General features: G+C 48.7%; 2 protein-coding genes across 3 annotated transcripts in view; both read left to right on the forward strand.

Moving 5' to 3' along the window:
* The window catches only part of C10H21orf58 (chromosome 10 C21orf58 homolog), a 40368-nt gene extending 37706 nt beyond the window's left edge, over nt 1-2662 (forward strand). Inside the window, exons 7-9 of one of the 2 annotated variants that reach the window (XM_032787706.2) lie at nt 367-605; nt 1302-1369; nt 2245-2662. In XM_032787706.2, coding sequence (XP_032643597.1) covers nt 367-605; nt 1302-1347 — 285 coding nt within the window. In that variant the 3' untranslated portion in view covers nt 1348-1369; nt 2245-2662. The remainder of the gene's footprint in view (nt 1-366; nt 606-1301; nt 1370-2244) is intronic. The other variant, XM_032787705.2, reaches the window with a different exon arrangement.
* Nucleotides 2663-12812: 10150 nt separating this feature from the next.
* The window catches only part of KMO (kynurenine 3-monooxygenase), a 40565-nt gene continuing 34494 nt past the window's right edge, over nt 12813-18883 (forward strand). Inside the window, exons 1-2 of the mRNA XM_032787707.2 lie at nt 12813-12878; nt 18387-18456. Of these exons, the coding sequence (XP_032643598.1) occupies nt 12825-12878; nt 18387-18456 (124 nt within the window). The 5' untranslated portion in view covers nt 12813-12824. The remainder of the gene's footprint in view (nt 12879-18386; nt 18457-18883) is intronic.

Genomic DNA, 18883 nt, shown 5'->3' on the forward strand with positions numbered 1-18883 from the left:
GTTTAGATTATTCAAGCTTAAGCGGGTAGGTCCCAGACCCAGACTCTAGCCTGAACCCCAATGTCTACAGTGCAGTTAAACAGCCCCGTAGCCCAAGCCCCGTAACCCAGGTCAGCTGGCATGGGCCGGCCGCCGGTGTCTAATTGCAGGGTAGACAGACCCTGGCTGTCTGGGTGGGACCCAGTCACCCATGCCATGCTGCAGTTATCACACTCGCCAGTGTAGCTGGGCCATGGGCCCGGGAAAGAGAATGCTCTTTACGAAGAGCGCTCCAAGCTGGCCCTCTGTTGGTGAGTAACAGACCATTGTGCTCACCTGCCATATGGGTACAAATTTAACAATCTTCCCTTTTTCTCTTATACTGAGGATCCCCAGTTTGCTGCTCCGGTTGTTGTGAAAGCAGAAAAACCAAGGCCATCCACGGTGCATCATCACCACCATTACCCTTCCCCAGGAGTGCAGGCCATTCCTTCTCAGCTGCTCCCAGCTGGCTACTCCATGTGGCCCCCTGTGATGCCATCCAGCCTCATGGGACAGACTGGAGGATTCCCAGCCGCTGTGCATCACATGACTGGCCCAACTAGCACCTTCCCTGCAATGCACACGTAAGTCAATAAGCTGCCACACCAGGAGCTGGTCTAGTCCCATTCCTGCTGCAGCCTTGGGGTGGCTAAGCGACCTCATAGGAGGCCAAAGCAGCAGATGCCCTGAGGTCCAACTTACCATTGGTTTCTGACTACACCACAGAGCCAGCCCCCCCTATTTTCTTTAATATGCTTCCTTTGCTTTGTAAACTGAGTTTAAGTGACAGCAAGAGTTCTGTAGTGCTGGGACAGACTCTGCGATAGGAGCTACCTTGCTGAGTAACTAACCCTCAATGACTGCTGGTCGAATGGGAGTGTCACACAAGAGCTACAAACACGTCAGTGGGAACAGCGATTGGGATACTATCCCTGGGGAAACACCAGCTGGAAGATCCCAACTACTCCAGTTGGCAACGGCTTTGTGAAACGAGTGGCAGGGATGTTGTTCTGTGGCTCCTGGGCCTCCATGAGAACTCAACAGAGCCCTTTAAAACCCGAGAACGCCCAGCTGAATGAGAGCATCCACTGTAATCTAACTCAGGTTAACGTAGCCCTCAGGCGTGACATCCCTAAAACACCAGAGAAAAGTGAAATGTTTATGAATATGACTAGACACTACGGCAAATATTTATTGACCAGGAAGAAGAATTTATTCCTGGAATAAAGCTGAGCCCTTGGTATACACTTGTGTTTCTAAATGGTTTTTCTTTTTCTAAGTGTAGTAACCGATGGACTCCTCCGCAGCCTGCCCCCGGGTTTGTAGACTCCTCAAGCCTGTAGCAAAGGTAACCAATCAGCTCAATTCCTTCTTTCACTGTGCACCTCTGCCCTGTGCGGTCCCTGCTGTCCCAGAGCTTCTCCTGACTGGATATTGCCAATTGCAGCACAGTCTGCTGGGGCTGGCTTTTGGTTGTGACCAAATCTCCCCTGGGGAGACTGAGTTTTTGCACAGTTATCCAGTGACATCTCAACCTGGCCATTATTAGCCAGTCAGCTCCTTGGAAGTGTCACAGTCTGAGCAGGCCTTGAGGAGGGATCTGAAGACACAGACATGTCATGGCAATGGGCGACTCCACGGAAGGAATTTGGCCCAGTAGCTGAGGGGTTTGTTGCATGCTTTCATTTGAACCACGCATTTGTTTCTCTCATGTTACAGCCTGGAAATGCTTTGTAAACAAAGTGCCAGAGGCAGAGGCTGCACCCTGAAACATAGTGAGGGCAGGGATGGACGGGGTCTGTTTGCATTGGCATTCATCCCGCTCTGCTCACGGTGGGATCTGAGCTTGGGTCCACAGCCCAGGAGAGGGTCAGCTAAACAGATCATAGCACGTTGAACACTCCTAACCCTGTTACTTGATAGACATTGTGCTGCAGGCTCGAAGAACTATTCTCTGAGAGCTAAACACCGCAAAGTGCTGGGCACCCCTACGTCTCACCAAAGTCAATGTGAGTTGCTGGCGTTCCACCCCTCTTCAGTGCATCCAGCCTGGGGAGATCTGAGCCACACCATTTAAAAAGGATTTTCCCCTTTGTCTCTAAAGTTCCTCTCTAGCCAAGGGTCCCGTGCCCCTACGCACTTGACACCATCCTCCTATAGTTACACCAACCATATGCTATGGGCTAGCATCATATACCTGACAGCCATTTCCTTCTGTTGCAGGTGGCTAGTGAGTGGACACGGTCTGTATGCGTCACCCATGCACGTGGCACATAGCATCGCTGGAGACGACTTTCTTTAGAGAGTTCCTGAAAGATTCTGGCTGACAGGAATCTGCTGTATAAATAGTCACATGCCATTAGTGGAGCTGACAACCAAGGGAGAGGTGGCAGAACTGTGTAATAAACTGGAAATGCAAAAAACCATATTGTTACCTCTTCTGGATCAGGCAATTAGCCAAAACTTTGGGGCCCTGAGGCTGTTTCCACTAGAAGGAGAAAATTGATGATAGTCAGCTATTTCTTTGATGCAATCCTGGTTATTTAGGAAGAACATAAACAAAGTCCTATTTCCTTGAACACAAGAGGAAGCAAACAACAGGAGACAATTTCTTTGCTCACAATTCCAAGCTTCTATGAGCTAGCACAGTCAGGAGCTGTGACTACAGCAGGTGTAGACAACCAAACTTGTTTTGATGTTGCTGGCATGAATAACAATAGCAATGAAGCTGCAGCAGATTGGAGATGGCAGCCACTCAGGTGTGCACCCAGGGTCATGGCTGGGCAGGGCTGACCCATGCAGCTGGCCAGGCTGCCATGGCTTCACTGCTATTGTTACTCAAGCCCTGGCTACCTGTGCTGCAATCACAGTCTCAATTGCAATTAGACACGCCCTTAGCTTTTCCTCAGGGTGACATTACCAGTGCCTTGGTGGCTGTGTCTGGTGCTTCCTTGCTGCCTTCTCTGTCTCTCTGTGTCCGCTGCCCCTCCCTCAGATCTACCGGAACAGTACCCAGGGAAAGCACCTCTGCCCACTTATTTCAAATTGCTGAGTGGCCTCACATGTGCCTCTGTTCTGACTGCAGACCCCTATTGTTCCAGCTCCCTGGTTCCATGAGTCGCTCAGTGGCTTCTTACCAGGGTGGCAGGTGCTTGGGGCGGCAATCTGCAAGGGGCGGAAGTCTGTGTGTTTTTGCCCCCAAGCAGCGCGCCGAATTGCCACCCCAGATGATGGGGGCAGTCCGTGTGCCATTAGGGCGGCACGCACATTTCCACGGTGGCAGCAATTCAGCAGCAGCTTCTATGTTCAGCTGTCCACAGAGGCGCAGCTTCTGTCTTCCGGCTGGAGACAGAAGCTGCCACCAAATTGCTGCCACCGCGGAAACACGTGTGCCGCCCTAACGATACATGGACTGCTCGCGCCGTCTGCGGCAACAATTCGGCGCGCTACTTGGGGCAGCAAAAACAGTAGAGCCAACCCTGTTTCTTACGACTAGCTTAAATGAAGGACAAAGGCTACACCCCACCCCAGTTTCAGTGAGGTAGAACCCAACCCATAGCAGTATCGTTTACCTTCGGCCACCTCACCATGTCCCCTAGTTCATCCATTTAACCTGTGTCCTCTCTGTCATTCCAACCCCCTAGCCAGCTGCAACATGGCCACATCTGTTCAAAACCAAACGCTCACAAAAAGCCCTTTCTTTCCCCCATGCTACAGGGAATTTCTCCCCCGATCCCATAGGCCTGAAGCTTAGGGTGAGTCTGGGCCACCAACAGGGTTTAGGTCCAATATGGAATTTTTAGTGCACAGTAGCAAGGTCCAGACAGCCAGTTAATGCACAGCAGTGCATGGTAGATTTACACCCCAGCTTACCACCTGTACTAAGTCTGTATAAACAAGCCCCTCCTTTCCCAGGTGATTCACACTAGAATACAGACAGTGGCCATGCCTGGTGAGGGAAGGAGAGTCACAAAGGAAGCTGTATTTACCTTGTTCTTTAACATAAATGCACAGAACTGTGTAGCATTCAGTAACAGGCATTTCTTAGCATTGCAATATGCATCTTATTTCAGGCCTCCAGAATTCCCTTTTTCCTCAGCATAGCTGTGTCCACCAGACCACCAACAGGTCTCAAATCCTTTCATTTCTCTTCTAAATGACAGGTTTGCTGCAGCCTCCTGCTCAAAGTCACTTCCTTGCAGCTCTAATCTTCCTCAGGAGGGCTATGTGCATTGATTCCTTGTACCTGGTGTCACCCAGTGTTTTTTCTTGGATAATATTACGGAAGTTGCTTAAGTCGAGCAGGCATTTTCCCCCATTTGTTTCATTATTCCACAAACTTTTACCCATACAGTCAAGATCAAATTCTGGTAAATTCTTTTCTGAGAGTTCAAGAGGATTCTCCTGGAACCTTCAGGAATTTCATATTCTTCAGTTGTATTTTGTCCTTGTTCATCAATTCTCATATGGCAACCTGTAATTGAGTCCATCCTCTCTCTCTCTCTCTCTCTCTTTCCACTGTCCTCTCAGAGACATTTGAAGAGTCTCACTCTGAGGTTTTGGTTGAGTTATCTCCTCTTCACTGTCTTCTGTGCTCTGATTTGTGTCCAGTGCAGAATGATGGATCCTTCCTTTTATTTATTTATTATCCTTACTTTCCTCCTTATTTTCTAATATTTTTTCCTTGGGAAGTAGCTTTTCATACTTTTCTGCAGGTGTTCCAGTTCCTTTTCTTCTGGTTTTTCTGTAAATTGCCCAAGATGGTTTCAGAGAGCTTCTTCCACCTAGGCCAGGAGTATCCATATGGATGGGCATTTCTGAAGTGTAGATAATAAATTGTCTTGTCCTGTTTTTATGATGGAGCCATCTGATGCCTGTGAAGGAGACTGGTCTGAGGTTAACTGATTCAGCTTTCCAGCACTGGATTTGACACATTCTACTAGTATTACAATGAAATCAAAATGCAACATCACAGCAAGGTACCTAGAGAACTGGTTTTTCCCTGAGACAAGTGTCTATAGTTTATGACTGAGTGAGATGATAAAGTCTTCCAGGAAGGTAATCTGTGAAATTTAAGTCCTTCCAGAGCTGTTACAAAGAGGAGGGAAGCTACAGTGGGGGGCAGTCTGCAAATGGAGTGTTCAGTCCATCTTACCCAGAACTGCCTTGTGCCTTCAGAAGTTGGGAAGCTAAATTTGTCATAGTTAAAAGGACCTACATCATTTGGGAAGAAAAATATTTAGTAGGAAAGGCCATATTTTCCAATGCATTTTAGGTCTGCAGTAAGGGTCACTTAGGTGTGCAACTGCCTGCTTGTGTGAAACTCTGGCACTTATTTTTGAAAACATAATTCCATATGAAAAATGAACTGTACTATAATCGTATCTCCATAGAGGCACCTCATTTGTGAGGCGTCTACCCAAGGGATTTTCAGTAATGGATATAACGCCACTTAGATTGCTTGGGTAATCTTTACCACCCCTCATCTTTTTACTGACTTCTCTATAATTTCTAACTTACGCTACAGGCATTCTGAACTGACTTTGTTCCTGTCTGTCTGCTAACATAGAAGGAAGTGGAAAGAGTAGGGCCAATCACAGGTTTACTGCGGGAAGCAAAGCAGGTTTCCAGATTATTCAAAACATGCACAACCATGCTAAAACTTTTACTGTATCTTCCACCTATGTTGATTGTGAGTTTCCGGATCCCACTTCTTCTGTGATTGGGCAACAAAATGGCAAATGAAATATAATGTTGATAAATGTAAAGTGATGCACATTGGAAAAAATAACCCCAACTATACATACAATATGATGGGGGCTAATTTAGCTACAAGAAGTCAGGAAAAAGATCTTGGAGTCATCGTGGACAGTTCTCTGAAGATGTCCATGCAGTGTGCAGAGGCAGTCAACAAAGCAAACAGGATGTTAGGAATCATTAAAAAGGGGATAGAGAATAAGACTGAGAATATATTATTGCCCTTATATAAATCCATCATACACCCACATCTCGAGTACTGTGTACAGATCTGGTCTCCTCACCTCAAAAAAGATATACTGGCACTAGCAATGGTTCAGAAAAGGGCAACTAAAATGATTAGGGGTTTGGAGAGAGTCCCATACGAGGAAAGATTAAAGAGGCTAGGACTCTTCAACTTGGAAAAGAGGAGACTAAGGGCGGATATGATAGAGGTATATAAAATCATGAGTGATGTGGAGAAAGTGGTAAGGAAAAGTTATTTACTTATTCCCATAATACAAGAACTAGGGGTCATCAAATGAAATTAATAGACAGCAGATTTAAAACAAATAAAAGGAAGTTCTTCTTCATGCAGCGTGCAGTCAACTTGTGGAACTCCTTACCTGAGGAGGTTCTGAAGGCTAGGACTATAACAGTGTTTAAAAGAGAACTGGATAAATTCATGGTGGTTAAGTCCATAAAGGGCTCTTAGCCAGGATGGGTAAGGAATGCTGTCCCTAGCCTCTCTTCATCAGAGGATGGAGATGGATGGCAGGAGAGAGATCACTTGATCATTGCCTGTTAGGTTCACTCCCTCTGGGGCACCTGGCATTGGCCACTGTCGATAGACAGATACTGGGCTAGACGGACCTTTGGTTTGACCCGGTATGGCTGTTCTTATGTTCTTATATAGACACATCACTGATAGTTTTAAACAATGCCTCAAATCAGCATGTTTGGATGTTTGGCCTATATGGCCATCCACAGTGTCTTCTTAATTTCACCAAATAGAATAAATATTCCACAAATTAGACTCCATAACTGACATGGTGATAGAGCATGGTAAGCTTCTCAGGACTAATTAACTCAATGACTTTATCTCTGTATTGACAAGTCTCTCCAGATTTGTGTTTCTCAAAACATTTCTGTCTACAGAACTTTCTCCAAAAGATAACTAGTGACATAGACACAATGCTTATTAATGGCTGACAGAAGGAGGTGTGTAGTGAGGCGGCCTGGTTCCCAGCCACCCCGGAGGGGGATGAGCCCCTTTGGATGCCAAAGTGGGCGGAGCCAGTGGAGCCTGCGCCCACCCTCCAGAGGTCAAGGTTCCAGAGAAGAAGTACAAAAGCCCAACCCCAGAGCTCACTAGAGCCCCGGCCACCGGAGAAGCCAGACGCCTGTGGCCCAGCTCCCGGTGGGGAGACTCCTGCAGCCTGCGATCGACCTGAGGACTGGCCAGACCAGCCAAAGCCGGATGCCGACCAGCCCCCGGAGGAGCTGCCAAGACTGCCGCTCACCGGGTACCCTGAGGACCCCAGGGTGCTAGATCCCTATGGAGGACACTGTCCAGACGCAGATACCCTACGAGGGGGAGGTCGGAAGTAGCCTGGGGGCAGTCGACCCTAGTCTGGCAGCAGCACACCCAGAGCCCATGTCAGTGTGTTGCGGCCCGGATCCCCACTGACGCTACCGCTGCTACCGGGCTGGGACGCAGTGGAGTGCATGGGCCTGCGTCCCCCCTGCCACCCAACGTGTGGGTGGCAGCCTTGCCCTCTCCCAAGCCCTTCGGAGCCAGGGCTTGGGCCTCCTGAACTTATTTGTTTGCTCAGCCCCTGCCTGAGGGCCTGAGCTCCTGACTGTTTGCTGCCCTGCCAGGCTAATTCCCCAATTCACCGGACTTAAGTAGCGAGGCGGCCTGGTTCCCAGCCACCCCGGAGCGGGATGAGCCCTGGGCCGAACCCCTCTACAAAGTGAAAAACAAATGTGTTGATGGAAATTGCCTCGGTGTTCAGAAATTACACATCACTGATATGAAAAGAAGCTGTGAACACTACATCAAAGATGATCATACCTGGTTCGATCTAGTTCTGCAGGATCACTGTCAGCATAACAGGTCCTAACGGAGAGCCCAGACTTTCCCTAGAATAAAGCAATAGATTTTAGTGCACAGTAACAAGGTCCAGACTGTCCTCTCCAACTGCTTAGGGTGATCTGCCTACAACAAATATTGGCACTTGGGCTATTAGGACTGTATTGAATGAAATGCCCTTTTAAGTGATGTCCCTGTGATCCTTCTCAGTGCATCATTCAGAAGTCTGTGCTCTGGATACTGGAGGCCAATCTTTCTCAACTCTTGTCTTCTAGCTAGCTACTCTCCCCTGCTAGAACCATGGACTAACATTCATCTTAGCTGGGGTTTGAATCACTGCATTCATATGCAGCAACCTTCAACCAAAGTCAAGCTCTGCATACATATAGTCCACACCTTTTATCGCACAATTAAAAAAAAAAAAAAGAAACAAAAAAAAGGTCTTATTTTTAAGTCTGACTTACCATTATTTGGAGATACTGTTCTGACTAGACATTCTCCACCAAGAAGAATGTTAGTAATGGAACTTGTTTGAAAACAGAAAATCCAGAGATGCAACAGACATATTGCATGACCTTTATACAGAGTGTGAAGGCGATGTGGCTGTGAGACATATCTGCATTTGGGTCATCCGGGCTATACTGGCTGGGTCCCTGTCACTCTTCCATGTGCATCTCACTGAAAACTGTGCTCTGGCTCTTGGAAGAGGCCCTTTCCCCGACAGAGGAGTACTGCTCTTGGGGAATCCTTACACGTGTTCCTAAGCTAGAACCATTGGCTTCCCCTGAAGAAGTATCATTCATGAGTGTAATGGTATTTTTAATAACTGCACTCTCAAAAGGTAGTCTGCAACCAGACTTCACAAGGATACGGTCAGTTCATCACACAGTCCAAATACAGAGAATTGAACTGCACCTACACATATAATAACAGAATTCCAAATCTCTTCACACACTTTCAAAAATGCATTTAATCATTTGCAGTTCTGATTTACTGTTATTTAGAGATACTCTTCTGACATCACACAGAAGCGGAGGATATGTGATGAGGAGATGGGATCCCTTTGAAAATGGAACGTCTAGAGAAGCACTGAACGTACTGTATGACAGTTGTGCAGAATGTGTGAGTCACAGGTGCTGACTTTTGTTTTTCCTAGTGAGTGCTTGATGCTGGCTCTGCCCCGAGGCTCCGCCCCACTCCATCACCACTTCCAGTCCTCCTTAACTTATTCCTCTCAGTCCCCTCCCCTAAGCACCTCCCGCCAGCCACCGAACAGCTGATTGGCTTTCTTACGTTCATGTTCAGCATCATTGGCGAAAGTAGATGTGGAGGCGCCAGAATTTCTTTTCTTCAAATATTTGTCCATTTTTGAGTCTTCAATTCAAAATTCACCACTGCACCTTAAGGGTGATAAGAAACCATAGTTACTACATGATACCACACAAAGAGCAAGGTCATCTGAGCGTAGCGTGATGTAATGTCTGTCTCACGCAGGTACAACCACGGAGAAACGGCACAAAATGTAATTTGCTTCTGACACTAATTAAAATAAATCAGATTTTTTTTCCTCACAAGTGGTTTTTCCAGAATTCTGCGGCACACCCATTCATGCGCAGTGGCACACCAGAGTGCCACGTCACACCGGATGGGAAATACTGCACTAGACTGCAATTCAACAGTCATTTGATCTTAATCTAGATACTATTATGGTGACAGGGGCCATGATTCTGACATGGCTGTGATGGGGCTTCTGCCCCACACTGGCCCATAAGAGGTTAATAGAGCCCTAGGGAGGCTGTGCAGGAGGCAGCCAATTAGAGAGGGGCTGCAAGGAGCAGCCAATCAGGGCTGGGGTGACCCATATAAGAAGGGCTGCAGAACAGAACAGCTGCAGTTGCTCCCTGGAGCTTAAGGAGAGAGGACTAGCTGCCTTGCAGGAGGAAGAAAGCCAGCATCTTGTACAGAGCAGCGCTGGGCAAGATCTGGGGAATGAGAGCGAGCTGCTGGCTGACTGCTGGCATGCTGAGGCCCTGAGGCAAGGGCAATGGGAGCTGCGGAGCTGGCGATCAGGATGGTGCCTGTGGGCAGTAGCATCACACAGAGCCCCTCTAGCCACCCTCTGCCTAGGAGCTGGAAGGACATGCCGGTCAATTCCTGGGAGCTGTACAGGGCCAGGCATGGAGCCTGCCAGCCCCACTGGGGTCAACTGGACTTTTAACTGCCCAGTCAGCACAGCTGACTGGAGCCGCCAGGGTCCTGTTTCAATCAGGCATTCCAGTTGAAAACTGGATGCCTGGCAACCCTACCTAGAGGCCCCCTGCTAGAGGCCTCATAGCTCTGTGTCACCCTGCCCCAGAACAGAGTAGGGAAGAAGTTTTCCAGGCAGACTAGAATGGTTTCAGAGATGCAACCAATCAGAGGGGCTGCTGGAGCAACCAATCAGGGGCCAGAAGGGCCGTATAAAAGGCAAGCAGCAGAGCAGAGTTCAATTCTTGCCTAGAGCTTGAAGAGGGAAGACCGAGAGCCTGGCTGGTTGGATGGCCTGTGGACAGGTCTGTGCAGGCAGGCTGAGCCTGTAGGGGCTGAGCCAAGAACCTGGCCTGACCCAGCAAAGGCACAGAGATGGGCCCAGCTGGTCTGTTTGCAGACTGGGCCTAGGGAGGGCTGCTGAAAGGACACTAGCTGTGGATACTGAGATGGGCCCTGGTTGGGTTGTTAAAGAAGACAGGGCCTCTGGAGAGAAGCTGTGGAGCTACTGCCCATATCAGGGCTGGGAAAAGAATGTGAGACTGTACACTGAAAGGGGGGGATAGTGAATACGGTTCTTCCGGAGGGCTGAGTTGCTGAAGACCTGCTCAAAAGAACTGTGATTGCAGGAACTATTGGCCAGGGAAGGGGGTGCTCACGAGAGGCAGGAGTCAACCCCCTTACAGTCCCCCTGTTCCTTTCAATCACTCTGTTGTTATTTATCCCCAGCAGAACAGCTTCAGCAGGGGAGGCTGCGGGAGTCCCCATCAGAGCATCCCTTTGCCCAGTGCCTACAGCAGCTGCCTGAGGGGTAGGAGACCCCTGGTCAAATTCTTTCTCCTCCAGCAGAGAGGTGGGGAACTGGACCTGGGCTTCCCACACCACAGGTGAGTGCCTTAACCACTGGGCTAAAAGTTATAAGGTGGCCTCTACTGCCACCAGCTCTTTCCCCTGTTTTGTATGGAGTGAGGCAGGCGATAAACTCATTCCCGCAAAGAATCCAGCATAGGTGCCTAAGCCACCTGACTCGAGGAGAGGGGTTCCCACCTGGCAATTGCTAGCAGAGACCATCTCCCTATGGCCCCTCCCCTCGCTGACAGAGGGGAGGGGCCACACCTAGTGTGCTGGCTTTTATGGATCTCATTCTAAGGCGCTTCCGTCGCCCCATTTGCTGTACAGGGAGCCTGGCGCCTAACACAGTTTTATGGATTGCAGCATTGTTCCTGTGACTTTCTACATGCTGAAAAGTTAAGCGCTGCGGCTGTCAGCATCGTAGCACTTTTGCCCCTTGGTGGATCACACCCCGCGTTGTTTGTGGGAAGGACTCTGCAATATAGGCATAGGCCTCACCGCAAAAGTGCAATGGCATCGAAAGCGTTGCACCCCATACCCAACTTCTGCCAGGACCTTGCACTCCCAAAGCCGGACCTGGATGCCAGGGCAAGGCGCACACCCTAGGTTTTCTCAGACAAGTGTTCGTGATGCATATGAGGTATTATCTCATGTTCTGAAAGATGCCTCTGCAGCTGTAACCTTGCAGCGCACTTGTCAGAAACCAAATAAATGCAAGTTATCCCTATAGCTGACACCGGGCACGTCTTGTGTTCTGTGTTGTTAAGTATCTGAGTGGGATACCAGAGGTTTGTTGACTGTGTGTGTAACACCAACAGACCCCGGTTATCAGTCTCAAACCTGGGACCTCTGGAGCTTCGTGCATGAGCCACTGCAGCAGAGATGGGCAAAGTACAGCCTGTGGGCCACATCCGGCCCATGGGATCCTCCTGCCCAGCCCCTGAGCTCCTGGCCCGGGAGGCTACCTCCAGCCCCTCCCCTGCTGCTCCCCTCCCCCACAGCCTCAGCTCACTGTGCCACTGGCGCAATGCTCTGGGTGGCTGGACAGCGCCGCTGCAGAGCACCAGTCTGACCCAGTGCTCCAGGCAGCGTGGTAACAGGGCGGGGCGTTGGATAGAGGGCAGGGGAGTTTGGGGGGGAGGGTCAGGGGGCAGGGATGTGGATAGAGGTTCGGGCGGTCAGAAGGCAGGGAACAGGGGTGGTTGAATGGTGACAGGGGCCCCAGGGGGGCAGTCGGGGAGAGAAGCAGGGGGGTCAGATAAGGGGCAGGGGCCAGGCCATGCCTGGCTGTTTGGGGAGGCACAGCCTTCCCTAACCAGCCCTTCATTCAATTTTGGAAACTGGATATGGCCCTCAGGCCAAAAAGTTTGCCTGCCCCTGCTCTACAGCATGAGCTAAGAGCCAACTGCCCGTTAGCTAAGGCTGTAGAGCAGACTTCTTTTTTCTCTCTCTTTTTTCTCCCCCACCCCCGACTAGATGGGCCAGAACAGCACTTCAGAAGGTGTGTGCATTACATATGCAGCAGTCAGGCAATAGACTCTTGGAAATTTCAAAGTTACCTTTGTATTTTCAACCCACCACTGTAAATAACATCCTCCCCCACCCAGGTACCTGAGTAGAGCTGAGCCCTGTGGCTGGATCTGGCTTTGTCACATGGTCAGAGCTGATCCAATTATGAGTTTGAGGTTGGAGTAAAACCTGAATATTAACCAAGGAAGGTGAATTAGAGCATGATTAGACTGCCTACTTCCCCCTCCCCTCTATTTGCTCTCTGGCAAATGCAGCACATTTGTGTAACAGGGTGAGCAGCGTCACTAGTGTCTCAGGGGACAGAAGACTGCAAAAGCCATGCTGTAGTGAGACTGTTGCAATCATGAACTCCACTGACATTCAGAAGGGGAAAGTAGCCATTGTTGGAGGTGGTCTGGTAAGAAACTCCCCCTTATCTCTGTTATGGTTTGATTGTGTTTGCTCAGAAGGGATCCAGGACTGTGGTATGGGATTAGAACAGACTGCTGGGCAAATCATTCTTAGCAAGACCTGAAAATGTGAAGAGCTGTAGCAAAGTGATTGGTGTTTGGGTTGTGTAATTGGTCAGTTCAGGCCCAGCTTTCAGAGTGAAAATCATTGGGCAGGCTGCAGCTACCACTGAAAACTGGGCTCCTCTGATCAAGGCAGCTGACCCTGGGTGAGGCCTGATTGTTGGGAATAGCTGCTAGTAATAGTTGCAAGCATTTGAAATGCAACCAGCTCTTTTGCCTCTGTTTGCTTGTCTGTGCCTGATAATGTGCTTAGTTAAAGAAGGGAATAACCCCTCAGCTGGTGAGTTTAAACCTCACTGCTACTGTTTGACCCTCTGCCTTCATTAAGGCACCAGCTCTTGTCGAAGAAGCCTGGAAGCTACAATGGGTTCAGTGGAGCTACTGAACCCTAGCGTGTTTGTGCAGACAGGACTTTGCACCACAGGCACAACTGAGAGAGAGGCTATTGAAGAACCTCTTTTAGGCAGACAGAGCTTGTGAACGAGTAACACACTAGGGTGAGACAAGTGCCAGGATTGGGTGTGAAAAGCCACAGTTGCTGCACGCTGTCCCTGCCATTTTCCCAGAGGAAATACCCTGCCAGACGTCAGCAACCCACATTCACCGGGTCCCATGCAGGGAAACAAGCGGCAGTCCCTGGTCTGCCTCACAAGTGCTAGGGACAAAGTCTTGCCATCACAGGCCCCTTTTCTGCATCGCAACTGAACTCTAGGGAGTAGCACAGGCCACATTCTGGCTCCTCAGAAAGCTTTACACAGCAAAATGCTGACTGTAAGTGCTAGTCACAGCTCCCAGTCAGCTTCTCACACACAGGGAACAAACTTTGAACCAAATACAACCCAGAACCATGTCAGCAGGATTTGGAGTGTTGCCTAAATAACGTTTAAACGACAACAACAATAACAGTGACTCGACTGTTTTCTTACACCAGGGATCGGCAACCTTTCAGCAGTGCTGTGCGGAGTCTTCATTTATTCACTCTAATTTAAGGTTTCGCGTGCCGGTAATACATTTTAACGTTTTTAGAAGGTCTCTTTCTATAAGTCTATAATATATAACTAAACTAGTGTTGCATGTAAAGAAAATAAGGTTTTTTAAAAATGTTTAAGAAGCTTCATTTAAATTAAAATGCAGAGTCCCCCGGACTGGTGGCCAGGACCCAGGCAGTGTGAGTGCCACTGAAAACCAGCTCACTGGCTGCCTTCGGCACCCATGCCATAAGTTGCCTACCCCTGTCTTACACAGACCTCCACCCCTTTGCAGCTGTTACAGATGTTTCAGCCTAACATTTACCCCTCTGCCTGGATTGCTGAACTCCCCTGACCCACCCCTGGAATGGGGGTGACAATGAACGTATTGGCAGGAGGATTCTGTAGGAACTCTCACCCCATGTCTGTCCATTGCCCGCCCAGACATTAATCCTGCCCCCCGCTCCCGCAAATCCCCAGTGCTTCTGCTAGGGTTCTTCACACACACCCCAAGCCTGTGCTGCAGCAGAGTCACCTCTCCCCCCTTCAGGACTGACGATGGGGGGCAGCTCCAGAGACTTTGTCCCCTTTTGCCCCTACCAGGTGGTGTGCAGGAGGATGGAGGGAGGAGCAGAAGACGCATCCCATCCCCATTGCTCCGGGCTCTTCACTTCCCCCCTCCCTTCCTGTGAGAACAGCTTTGGGTTCCCAGGGGGGGAGAGAACTCTTCCTACAGCAGCTCTGATTGGTCGCTCTGCTTCAGGAGGCACAGCAGTGGGGCAGGTGGCCAATCAGAGGGAGTATTTCCCCCATGCAGGGCTCATGTTTGCTGCAGAGCTTGAGCCGCTCGCATGGTCACCAGATGGTTCCAGCCCCAGCCAATCCTGTCGCTGCTGAAGCCTCAGGAGAGCTGGGAACAGGGTGCTGGGCCATCCTATCTAGCTGCAGTGCCCTGCCCTGTGCATGTGTGCAAACATCCCCCGCACCCCATAGCCTCCCCCTTCACTCCACCCTGACCCTCCCCCCAGCCCTGCCCCCCTCCCTTGTCTTTCCAGTTAGCTGATCCCCTCCTATTTAACCCCCCCCCATCCAAAGAATAGTGGCCATTAATGTGCATTTCATGCCATCACACAAGTCACTCTGCTGGTGCATTCCTTCCCGCATGCTGGGTCTCTCTGGTCTAGTTAGATGGGATTGTCTGTTTCCTTGTACTCCCCCCATCTGTCTGTGTCCATGTGTATACACTTCTTGGGCACGTTGTGCACATCTTGGGACAGGGACTGCCTTTGTTCCGCACTGGTGCAGCACCTCGCACAGTGGGTGGCCTGGCCCAGGACTAGAGCCTCTACGTGACAGTAATACAAAGAAAGAAATAACAACAATAATGAAATTCATGTCTCCTCCCCATTGTAAGTTGATCTCCATTTTCCTTGAACTTCAAATCAAATGCTGTAGTATAACATACGTGGGGAACAGTAGCATGAAGGCAGATTTGAGGTGTTTCTTTGCTCCTTGATTAGCCAGGTCAGTGGAACAGAGCCCTGTAACAAAGGGTCCGGGTTGTCTCCTGGCACGGATTTGTAGCAGACCTTGTGGAAAATACACAGGGCAATGATGATGGATATACAGAAAACAAGGGCAGCAGCTGTGGAAGCTTCCGAGGTTGTTAGGCACCTCTCCACCATCTGCCTTTCGCATGAAGCAGTCTTGTCTGTGCCTGCCAGGGCTCAGTGCCCTGAAACCACCAGCCTCTGGCAGCCCAGCATAGCCTTCCAGGGCTCCGCAGGCCTTGCTCTCCGTACAGGTAGTGACAGGCACACGCCAATGCCTGAATACGCGCCTTGTTTCCTGCAGTGTCCAGCTCCTTGTTCACCACACATTCACCGAATGACCAGGCCTGCTGTTCCCGAAGGAACAGGACATGCCAATTTGTGAGCTTCAACTCAGGGCCAGCACTTTGCTTAACACACCAGCACTGAGATATATTTGTAGTGCACAACAAGGCTACATTTATTATCAGACTAGAGACTCAAGTGATAGTGAGTAAGAATACTGGAAACAAAGGGTTACATATGAAACAAATCCTAACACGCTTTTTAAAGACTAAACATAACTACTGAGTTACTCTTTTGTCTAAAAGAGCTTATCACAGTCCTCTCCAGTGTTTCCGGCCAAGTCTGGCTGAGCCCCCTTTTTCATGAAGCAAAGTCACTGGCCTTTTACTTTCTCAGTGAAAGATGCCAGCATGTCGTTTTTGCCTCGCACATACAGTGGAGCAAACCTCTAATGTGCAGCTCCAGACAGGGTTCTCTCTCCCCCCACACCTGCTGTTTTTCTCTTCCTCTTATTAGTTTCTCTTCTTGAAATCCCCTCAGTCCTTCATTTGCATGCAGTCCAGACGGGTGATACAAGACTCCTAGTGAATGAGACAATACTGCGTCTTCATATAAACTGATAGCTGGATAAACAGCTCTTGTCTGACGGAAAAACTGTTTTTCACCTTTGCTGTGACCAGTATCTTGATACAGACTTTGAGAACATATTTTCAGTATCTGCACATACATTTCGTGATGCTATTCATAACCAGTGTGACTCCAGCTTTCACTTGAGATCGTTCTTTGGTGAACAGGAATGTACAGGGCAGACGCAGGAAATTCCTGTAACCGCTCTGAATGCCTTTGCCAGTTGGCATTAAGAGGTTCTGAGTGTGATGGGTTAGATCACAGAAACCCCCAGGGGGTTGCCACCCAACATGCCAACACTACTTCTGCCCCTGTTCTCCTGCCCTATCAGCTTAGGACTTCAGCGCCCTGCCTGATTTGAGCCAGACCTGCTAGCTTGCTGCAAACCCAGAACCAGGTCTGAACCATGCCCCACAGCTGCAGGCTTAACCTGAAAGCAGCTCACAGAAGTGTTCCTGCCTTAAAGACTCAAGTGCCCAACTCCCAATGGGGTCTAAACCCAGATAAATCCATTCTACCCTGTATAAAGCTTATACAGGGTAAACTCATAAATTGTTCGCACTGATAGAACAGCTGTTTGCCCATCCAGGTATTAACACATACTCTGGGTTAATTAATAAGTAAAAAGTGATTTTATTGAATACAGAGAGTGGGATTTAAGTGGTTTCAAGTAGTAACAGACAGAACAAAGTGAATTACCAAGTAAAATAAAATAAAACACTCCAATTTATGTCTAATACAGTAAGAAACTGAATACAGAAAGATCTCACCAGTTCCAGTATGGTTTCTTTTACAGACTAATTTCCCCTTAGTCTGGGTCCAGCAATCACTCACACCCCTTTGTTTCAGTGTCTTTCAGGTACCTTTGGGGAGGCTCTCTCTTTAGCCAGCTGAAGACAAAATGGAAGGGGATCCCACGGGCTTAAATAGACTTTCTCTTGTGGGTGGGGACCCCCTCCTCTCTCCTATGCAAAGTCTAGCTCCAAGATGGAGTTTTGGAGTCACCTGGGCAAGTCACATGTCCATGCATGACTGAGTTCCTACCAGCCAAGCCACATTCCTGGGAAAGCCCAGATGTGGATTGGTGTCTCCAAGTTCATTGTTGGCTTACATGTTTCCTGACTGGGCACTTACTGAGAATAGTCTTTTCTCAGGAACCCGACCAACTGCTTCACTACACCCTACTTAGGATCAAACAAGTAGGCAGCCAGTATTCAAAACTTTGAATACAAAAATGATACATGCCTACAAATAGATTCAGTAGATCATAACCTTTACAGAGAGATATTACATGGCATAAGTGGTATAAAACGCATTCTAGTTATGTTATATATGTATAGATTCATAAGCATATTTCCAGAAAGCCTTATGGGAGGTACCATCACACTTATGTCACAGCAACAGTCAAGAGCATGGTGCACGGGTGATATATGATCTAGATTTGCCTTTGTAGCACTTTGTGCATCAAGGCAAAGTTAGCCAGTCATAGGTTCCCTGGAGTCAGCTCACAAGAGAAACACCCTAAATTCTCTCACGGTAGGTAAACAGGGGCTTGAGAATTGGTGCAAACTCCAGCTTGCCCTTGCCTACACGTAGAAGTCAGCACTGGTGCGGTTACACTGCTTGTTGAATCGGGTGTGTGTGCCTGAGCGTAGACAAGGCCTAAATTTCAGTGCAACTTAGTGTGTAGGGATCTTTGGTTGGGAACTTTGACCACGAGTCCTAGCTACCCTGTATGCGTGTTAGGGATTCTAGGGCACCTTGCCTAGGAGAAGAGATCTCTCAGGTACATGGTCAAGATGCCCCGTGTCCTGCTGAGCTGTGTACCAGTAGGTTGTCACTGTCTCCTCTATAAGAAGCTGCCTGTCAGTGATGCTGCATGTTTATAATTGCAAAGCACATTCAGAGTCTCTGCAAGGAAATTGTTCTATGACTGTAACATATTTCTGTAACTCTCTTGTAGGTGGGTGCTTTAAATGTCTGTTTCTTTGCAAGAAGAGGGTTCCAAGTTGATATGTATGAAGCCAGAGAAGGTGAGCCCTGTCTTACTATAATTACACTATTAGTAATCTGATCACTTCTTTATTTCCAACGCCTCCTAAAAGGGGTTGAGGTGGGGAGGGGAAAGGAATGTTATAGGCAAAGACCGTGGAACAAACAGAATCTGAAAATGTGACTTTAGCATATTTCCTTAGGTTCACTCTGAATATAAGTGATTGAAACGCCAGCATTTACTTTGCAATGCGCCTTTCTAAATGTGCCAGTAACATGATGAACCCAGCTGTCAGAATTGTGGCACTTACACGTGCCCTTCTTTTTATGCACCTATTGTAAGGGCTGATCTGAACACCCAAGTTTGAAAATTGGACTCCTTACAGGATGTGCATCTTGATGCAGAAGCTGTACCAGAACACTGGCAGTGAATGATTGATTAACGCTGTAGAATTATTTGCTGACTCT

Source organism: Chelonoidis abingdonii, chromosome 10 (genome assembly GCF_003597395.2).
Source record: "Chelonoidis abingdonii isolate Lonesome George chromosome 10, CheloAbing_2.0, whole genome shotgun sequence".
Classification (NCBI taxonomy): domain Eukaryota; kingdom Metazoa; phylum Chordata; order Testudines; family Testudinidae; genus Chelonoidis; species Chelonoidis abingdonii.